The 9246-nt window shown below is 34.0% G+C and overlaps 1 protein-coding gene across 3 annotated transcripts; it reads right to left on the bottom strand.

Annotated features, from left to right (window-relative positions):
- Positions 1–9246, bottom strand: LOC130820959 (DEAD-box ATP-dependent RNA helicase 16). Of its 3 annotated transcripts, none has more exons than XM_057686526.1 (15): positions 9029–9246; positions 8781–8939; positions 8605–8694; positions 8013–8141; positions 7752–7852; positions 7447–7561; positions 6530–6661; positions 6208–6273; positions 5855–6034; positions 3722–3817; positions 3106–3243; positions 2212–2294; positions 943–980; positions 653–867; positions 1–443 (listed from the first exon to the last, which is right to left on the bottom strand). In XM_057686526.1, exons 1-15 carry the CDS (start codon positions 9191–9193, stop codon positions 405–407), a joined length of 1746 nt encoding a protein of 581 aa, XP_057542509.1. In that variant the 5' UTR covers positions 9194–9246; the 3' UTR covers positions 1–404. The 3 variants fall into 3 exon arrangements, with proteins under 3 accessions (XP_057542509.1, XP_057542512.1, XP_057542510.1); XM_057686529.1 differs by having other exon boundaries at positions 9079–9217; XM_057686527.1 differs by lacking the exon at positions 8605–8694.

The raw sequence follows: 9246 nt of genomic DNA, 5'->3' as shown, positions 1-9246 counted from the left end.
TTAATCAAAAATTAAAATTATTATAAAAAAATCAATAAAAAATTTGAATTATTTTCAAGATTTTAGAAGAGAATAGAGATCAGTAGAACAAATTTTCTTGTTTTAATACAGTAAAATCAAACTCTTAAGCACCTTTGACTACACTACAACTGCGAATTACAAGCCCCAATTACATAACAAAGCGACAATAATTTCGTGATAGTGGGCTTTTAGCCTTTTACCAATGGAACAAAGAATCTCCGAAAGAACATGCCTATAACGCAGTATAAGATCACTTCCGGAACTCTAGTTCCTCAAATTCAGAACTGCAGCCAATCATGCCATATGAGATATCAAAAATGAGTCATCTGATATAAAATCAAATATAAAACCATTCTCTCTGCTGCATAAGTTCATCGTCATCGCTATCTATTCCTCTTCGTCCTGTTATGTTTCTTTGGTCCCTGTAAACGCGTCAAAAACATTTCAGAAGTCAACTTCTTAGCATTGATATCATTTTTATCACAATAACATAAACCTTGAACAGAAATGAAATGCATATTCAGAAACCTTTTTCATTACTCCTATAGGCTATAGGCCGTATTAAATGTAAGGAATTACCCTTGTTTAACTGTTTTTTTCATGAAAAGTTTACCCAAAAAGGAAACAATACCTCAGCTGATAATGTCTTCAGGGGGTCTCTCTTCCTCTTAGAGTTTCTCTTTGGACCAGGATGATTACCAGTCTTCCTCTGACCCATTGCGGCTCGAGCAAGTTTAACAATCTTACTTGCTTCTTGAGTGGTTGGGTCCAATAAATATTCAGGGACATCACGCAGATGCGCAGAAGCTTCTTTCTTGCTGAGGACTTTATCATGCTTCAAAAGATCTGTAAACAAATATTCTATTTAAAATCTAAACAGACACTAAAAAGAAAATGCAAATCATCTAGATGAAAAGTTACCTAAGTCTCTAGGATTAGCTTCAAAATGGGCCTTCAACCTGAACAAAAATTACGGATTGTCAGTGTGATCAGCTGGGTAGACATTAAGATAGTACTTGAATATCTTCCAAAACAGAAACTAGTATTTGTTTCATAGGTAAGATAGTACTACACCAAAGCATAAAGTTTGTTTTAGATTGAAACAGTGACTACTATGAGAAGTTGGAGAGTGTGCAAAGACATGCAAAAACAAATAAAATAATCAAGAGTTTTGTACATAACAAAATTTTGGAGCACCAAATTTCAAGTAGTTGGATCGGAAAATGGATGAAGACTACAAGTTATCAAGCTCTCCTACCAAAGTGGCAATGTTCCGTGTGTTAAGCCTTAAATGAATCTCTTCTTTTGCGTATTTATGCATTTGCTTGTGTTAGCAGAGTCGCCTTGAGATTGAGTAGTACTAATACTCATTTATCATTACTCGAGCCAACTACAAATGGTATGGGCAAGCATTGTACACATAGGCTATTGTGCAACTTCATGACACCCTTTTCCAGCAAGTAGACCGAGAAATGGCAATGCTGGATTTGGACGGTTGGATGTCGTAGAAAGTGCCTCTAATCCCAAGGCTTTGTTTAACAGAAATTATGTATATCCACGTGATGCAGATAGAGATGGCCAGTTTATAGGTGTGAATAAACCACCCACACAAAACAAAAAGGCTTGGCTTATGCACTTTGTCCTCGTCAAAGCTCAGGGAGCTCCCTATCATCGTATGTTCAATACAGTGGAGAGATATTGAGTACGCCGTCTCAATAAGAGTAAAAATGATCATAATTGCAAAAAACACTTGCTAGCAAGAATTCTGCTGCCTGGGTTTATCTTGGAAAAATAAGCACAAAACTTTACTTTGGGAACCAAGTATTCATTGAATCATTTTTATTTTATGTACGATGAAAAGTGTTTCCAACAAGGAATAGAGAAAAATGGACTGCATAAAACAGAAGTTAAATGTAAGAATCTTTTGATTCAACAATCTATAAACTGTCTGGTGTCTACCTTTTCCCTAGTCAATGAGAAAAAAGGCATGAACGTATTTCTTTCCAGAAAAATATGCAATTCATTCTGAAATTACATATAGCAGATAGTGCTCCAGTAATGGCATGAAATTATTATAAATGGACAAAACGAAGAATCACTTCACTTCAACAGTTTTCAGATTACGAATGCCATCGTTTAATGAGAGGAAAGCAATGGCATTCCTTTAGATATTAAAAAGACGGGACTTACTTTTCAGAGTTAAGCATTTCATTTCTTAAATCCTGTGCCCGAGATTCTCGTACAGCAAAACTTGTCACACTCCTTAACACGTCCTGCAAATTGAAATAAACAGAATTTATATCTAATATATTATTAGTCACACTCCTTAACACATACTGCAAATTGAAATAAACAGAATTTATATCTAATATATTATTAGTCACACTCCGTAACACGTCCTGAAAATTGAAATAAACAGAATTTATGTTAAATATATTATTTGTCACACTCCTTAACACGTCCTGCAAATTGAAATAAACAGAATTTATATCAAATATTGCGAGAAAAAGTAAGCTCATTAACAGTATTCTATCACCCAAAAGATTAATCTTTACATTTACAGGACATAACTTGAGCTGATCAAACAAATAGCTAAAAGCATGAGGTGGTGGCATATTTCATAACATGTGTCGCATCATAGAATTATAAGTTTATAACCGCATTGTGAAGGTTTTTAAACTTGCTACAACTGCAATACTGGATGTGACAGCCGCAAAACCAATCCCATTGACCTCGAAAGCGACTCTGATAGTTACACCACATCAACAATTTATACCTTGTGTAGTTGCCCAGCATTGACACATCTGAATTCGAGGTTTCAGGTTTGAGTCCCACCCTCCTATATCCCCTAGGTGGGAATGTTTTTTCTTGAGCAAGGAATCATACACAGGTCCCACTTTACCAAAAATACTAGTACATTTTATAACTTTTAAACAAATTTGCAATCCAGGAAAAGAAAATCAGAGAAAATAGAAGACCGATTTTCAAGTACAATTGTCAAGATATAATTCCTACCCATTTTTACAAATATCAATGGTTTACACTTCAGTAATATCTGGAAAGGATAAATAAAGTAAAAAATACCTCTGCTCGATATCTCAAAGATTCCACTGCATTCTTCGAGAGTAAAGGAAATGGAACAACGAAATTTGTTTGACCGCTTTCTTTCTCGGCTAATGTAGACTTTAGTTCTTCAAAAGCTTCCATCTCATCGGAAGATACCTATCAATGAAACATCCAAGCAGGCAACACAACAGGCAAACATAGCTTTAGCAAAGCAAAAACTTTAAAAAGCCATCAAATACGCTAAGTTACTAAACAAATGAACTATCATCAAGGCAACTTCCAAGACAAAGTTATGACACATGTAAATTACTCTTTCTGACAGCAGCGAAACATTCATCTAGATTCTAAACTTAAGTTTCTACTGTACATCTTTTACATTATTTACCAGATACTAGCAAGTAGCAATATCAGATATGCTACACAAAAACATAGAAGACATCATTGACTGAATTCTGCCAAAAGTAACTGCATGCAACTCTTTATTGTGGAAATGGGAAGGACAAGACTGGGAGACGACCAAATGAGTAAAGCTTTTAAACTTCAGTTACAAGAAGTAATTTAAAAGACCAGCTAAAACATACAAACACAACAGTGTATTACAAATAAAAAGGACAAAATTATGTTAGATACGTACAAGAGAAACAGATGCTCCAGTATTAAAAGCTCTTCCCGTCCGTCCAATCCGATGGACATATCCAGCAGCACTTGAAGGCATCTCGAAATTTAAGACCTGCAGAACATGTACAGATCTGTTACACCAAGTAATTCATGCAATTTATAGCACGGTATGACAAGCTGTTAAATCCCTGTCCTTTTCAATTCTGATAAAAATATCATGAAAGATCAGTTTAGAAGAGGAATCACACACACACAACAATGCCAGAGCTTTACTCCTATAAGTTTTAAAGAGGAATACAAGTACAACAACAACAATGCCAGAGCCTTAATCCCAAAGGAGTATAACTACAATTCTTTATATTGGAGGCACTTTGGTTCAAATTTTGAGATAAGTAAGGTAAGATCAACCTTTTGATTTTACCAGTTTTTCTAACTTTTGTTGCTTCCACTGTCTGTAGTTTAATTTTGGGTAATAACTGTAGTTTGTGGCATAATGTTATGAGGTTGTTTTTGTTTTACTTGGGTTATTAGACTAATTTCTTGAGGATCTATGGTTTAGCTATTATTCTTAGATATATAAAAAATGCATTTGTTTAGATCAAAGTCTTGAGAGAGCTAGACAATGAGGGGTCGTCCTCTCAAAGGGCGGATATGAATCCCCAACCATCACCTCAACCCTTTGATGTACCACAAATGGTAACAGCTAGCATGAAATTTGTCCTAATTCCAAAGCATAACAGAAAATTTTTTACCCTAAAAAGGAGAATCCTCCTCGCCACAAAAGTCATCCATGCATGCACTTTAGAGAGACTCCATTTTTTTGATGGAGTTCACACCTTGCTTAGAAGGGGAGGACTTGGTGGCTTAGAGGTATATATGTTAGAAGTTTACATCAGGATTACTTTGGAATTTTTCTCCACTCTTGCTTTGCATAAGTTGTCTCAAGGCATGGCTTGGCATGTTATTATATCACTTTTAATGCCTTGAATATGACCTCTCTTGTACAGTCGGAGTAAAGACTATAAGGGCCCTATTTACTTTTTGATGTTTAAAAATTGTCATTCATTTGAAAATCAACGAAGACAAAATAATTATGCTATATTTTTTGTACGGCACCAAATAACTAGATATAAAACATCAAAATAATAAACAAATAGCCAACGAGTACCTCGTATCTTCGAAAAGGTCATACTATTTCACTACACGTTTCGATAACCCTAAATTAGCCACTTTTCCTTAATAACGTCAAATTCAAAATATCATTATTCACCCATCCTTCGGCCGAAAAATGTCATTGAATAGAAACTCATGAACGACAAGCTTTTTATTCTCTTTAAAAAGATGATTTAGTTACTACTCTCCGAGAAAGTACATGTTGCCTTAACAAAACAGAGCTCACCAAATAAAATAGAATAACCCTTTTTTTGTCAGCTAATGTCACACAATTATTTGTGACAAGGTCAAACTCTTAACTACTGCACACTTGTGCATTACTTTTCTATTGTCTGAAGGATCCAGGAACAATCACCTCAAATCTTCGAAAGAAAGTAAAATGAAATGGAACTGAATAAAGAAAAAACGCCAATAAAACAAATAAATAAGTAAATATTAGAAATAAAACATTAGTCCTTAAGATTTAGTATATTTTTTACCTTACACAATCAAAAATGAGAAATGCTTCTGTATACGGATTATGGACAAACAACCAGGAAAACCAAGTAGAAAGTAGTTAACTATAATACTAAGAGAAAGAAATGCAGATTATTGATAGATGCATTATTTTGGAGCACAAAAAATATCTAGATAGAGCAAAAAGAAATATCTACTTTACTTCTCCCCCACCCAATTATCTGTATAAGCCAATTTTATGAACCCCTAAAGAGCATTACTTTTAACAAACCATCTCTATGAATCTCATAAATTAATGAAAACCACAATTCAGTATTCCATGTTGTCTTAAGTACTTTACTTTTGGTGCTTTTGACAAAGCCTATGCTAAGAATATACAATTCAGCATATCTTAAGCTAAAAGCCTCCATAAATCAATGTTCCAAATTAAGACAGATACGTGTAAAGTCAAGTTCAGAAATTATAAGCAAATGAAGATATGCAATAGTACACCCAAGAGCAAAGACAACATTATACATACTGTATGAACATTTTTGAAGTCGATTCCTCGGACTACACCAAATTCAGCATCCAATTTCGGTTTCCTGCGTTTTTTGGATTTTCTCCCCTCTGTATCTTTCTCCCCACCATCTTGATCCTTTACATTTGCTTGACCATCATCGGTTGCTATTAAGTAATCAAAAATTCCCGCATTGAATTCCTGATTAACATAGAGCTACCAAGATAAGCAACCAAAGTCCATATTACAGTTTAAAAAATAATACATGAAAATAGAAAAAATGAAGCCAAATATTAAGACTAATCAATTGTTTACACAAGTCACAAGAATCAAAACTTAATTAAGGATGAAAGAAATGGTAGTCATAGGCATACCTCAAGCATATGAAGTCTTGAATTCTGCGGCAACTCTGCATTAAGAACTGCTGATTTGATACCAAACTGCCATCAGCAAAAATATACACAAGTATTATGTTTGACATTAGTGTTATTCAAACTATTTACCATGCCAAGCACGTTTAGAGGTCCTAAATAGTAGAAAACACATTCTGGCAAAGTTCATGAAACATCCATTCAGGGGTTTCTACTCAATCCATCTTTGAATTATATAAAGAGTCTTCTTTACATGACAAATAATTTATTAAATAAAATAAAACATGCAATAATTCACTGTTGAGATTTCACAAAACAGATATACCTTCTCCAAAAATAGTTTTAACCTAAATCCCATGTCGATTGAATTAGTAAAGATGAGCACTTTCTTCTGAACCAGCTCCAACTTTAAAAGCGCAAGGATGTAAATGAATTTGTCTTGAGCACTGCAAGAAATCTAGAAAAATAGAAAAAGAAAATCAGATACTAATTTTCATAAATCAACTAATAACTGGTACCAAACCCATATCTTAACTACACAAACAGAAGGAACGAAGTGGTTCCAAAACTTCTATACTCAACATAAACAAAAAGAGGGAGGGGTGCTCAGAAAAAAAAAAAACAAAGGTGCTGAAAATTCAAGAAAACATATTTTAATAGAAGGGGAAAGAAACAAAATGTGATTTGGCTAAATTTAACAAATAAGGAAAAAGTCTGCTTATTATGTACGACAGGCAAAACATAGAACATGCTGCACAGTTTTGATTAGTTAGATATTTGTAGAAGTAGAACTTCTTTAATGCTCATATAAACTACTATCAAATAAACATGCACAAAACATGATACAAAAAAGGTAAAATGATAAAAGCAATCAAACAAGACATTCCAGAAATAAAAAAATATGCTTCATAGCTAATACACTGTATATTATAGCCATTCCACTTATCTTCAGGATTACCTCCCTTAATTTGACTCTTAATGGTCACTTTGGTATTGTTACCAGTAGAACGCCCAATCATAAAAACAGTTTTTTGCATTTTCTTCCCTAATTCCTTTTATTCCAAATATCCCCTTCTTTATCGAACATTCATGATGAAATTAAGATGATTCAATATCAAAGTGTTGTTCAAAAATAACACACCAATCATAAATCTGTTACGTAATAGGCATGCTCTTTCAAAAAGTTATTACTAAGCATAAACCTATAGTCTATTTTGATAATAGACCTCAGGTGATTCTTACCGAAAATTGTTGCACATTTTTTGGAATTATCTCATCCTTGCTACCACCAACCTCTGGCAAAGTCAAAATATAGGGATTGTGCAGTAAAAGCTTCTTTAACTTCTCAACATCAGCACTATGCATGATAAAAAAAACATTATTTCAGCATGTAATCACAAAACAAAAAGATTTGTACACAACATAAGGGCTGGATTACTAATAAAATCAATTAAAAATGACGCAGTGTGCACAAGTGTGAACTCAAAAAAGAAGGTAATGAACTTAGGAGATAAGAATAATTCAAATAAAGGAAATATGAAAAAAACCTTGACGTAGCAGACATCAAGAGGCACTGACAACGTTTTGGGACATGACTTGTAAGAGCTCTTAGGTCATCTTCATAGCCATATGACAAAAGCAAATCTGCCTGAAGAAAATAGGTTTATTACTATGGAAGTAGAGACTACCATGTAAAACTACTAAACTTGACATATGAACTCTCCACAAAGCTTGCCCACACATCAAATACTAACAGGCAACAACAATTATCAACAATAAACTCAAAATTAACAAAAACCAAATTTAACCTCGTCAAGCACAAGCATAGAAAGTGAGTCCTGAATAGCGTTTGGTTGAAGAGCACCAGTAGACAAGCAAGTATGCACACAAGCCGGTGTTGATACTAAAATATCCGGAGGTCCAGCTAACGCTTGCTTCTGATAGAATTTGTGTAGACAGGCAAAAAAAATGTTACGTTCAATCTTCAAGAAAACACAGCCCCAAGTCTTCATTTCATTAACGAAGGTGACTAGATAACTTCTGATCTAATTTATTAAAAATTGGCACTTCTCGAGGGGGAGGGAGGCACTTTTATTTTTATTTAATTAATTTAAAAGAGCAAAACTCCATGAAGGTTTTCCATTAGGGAAATTCCTAGTAAATCTCAGAGATATCAATTTCCTCCCTTCTTTTCTTTTTTTATGCTAACTTACCAAACAAAAGCTATTTCTTATGTTTTCCTTTGTTGTTTACTGTTCAAATCCTAAACCAAATTAGGAAAAAGAAATGCACATTTCCTTTCTTTACTAGATTACTCAACAAAAGCTCAAATGAATTCATGAGAAAGTCACTTTTTATCATCTCCTGTTCGTTATCAATTCTTTCACAAAGAAAACGAACCATTTGTGGAGCGGACATTGAACTGGTTAGCTGAGCCACTTTCAACTGAGATTTACACAACTCTATAATTGACATTACATCTGAATAAACCTACAAAATACAAACAAAATTGAAATAAACAAAATCCTACAGAAGTAATGATACGCTTAAATTTAACACAAAATTTATAATGGAACCTGCTGACACAATTCCCGCGTAGGAACAAGGACGAATGAAGAAGGAGCGAGTCGTGTATTGGAACCTGAATCTGTATACAATTTCTGAAGCAAGGGAAGAAGATACGCAAATGTTTTCCCTGACCCAGTTTTTGCTCTAGCAACCACATCTTTTCCTTCCTGTAATTCACAATTTTATTATTTATTCAATAAAGTATAAATTTAAGGTGAAAATTGAAGAGAGGAAATTGAGAAAAAAAAATACTTACGAGAATTAAGGGAATGGCGACTTGCTGAATAGGAGTAGGTTTTACAATACCTTTTTTGTTTAAGGCTCGAAGAAGACGAGGATCGAGACTTAGTTCTTCGAAGGTTTTGCAATCTTCGTCTAATTCAATTTTTTCTTTTTGAGTTTTGGCTGATGAATCCGCCATGGTGAAGGATGATGAGAGTTACAGAGAAAAAATGGGGGTTTTAGGGTTTTAGA

Source organism: Amaranthus tricolor, chromosome 8 (assembly GCF_026212465.1).
Source record: "Amaranthus tricolor cultivar Red isolate AtriRed21 chromosome 8, ASM2621246v1, whole genome shotgun sequence".
Classification (NCBI taxonomy): Eukaryota; Viridiplantae; Streptophyta; class Magnoliopsida; order Caryophyllales; family Amaranthaceae; genus Amaranthus; species Amaranthus tricolor.
This window is presented reverse-complemented; position numbering and strand designations above follow the sequence as displayed.

What these genes read in the sequence shown, in the direction of transcription:
- LOC130820959 (XM_057686526.1), bottom strand. Translation starts at nt 9,193, where the DNA reads ATGGCGGATTCATCAGCCAAAACTCAAAAAGAAAAAATTGAATTAGAC. An exon ending in ACTTCAAAAATGTTCATACA is followed by an intron (nt 3,818 to 5,854) that starts GTATGTATAATG and finishes CATGTTCTGCAG; the next exon opens with GTCTTAAATTTCGAGATGCC. An exon ending in TGAAGACATTATCAGCTGAG is followed by an intron (nt 444 to 652) that starts GTATTGTTTCCT and finishes ACGCGTTTACAG; the next exon opens with GGACCAAAGAAACATAACAG.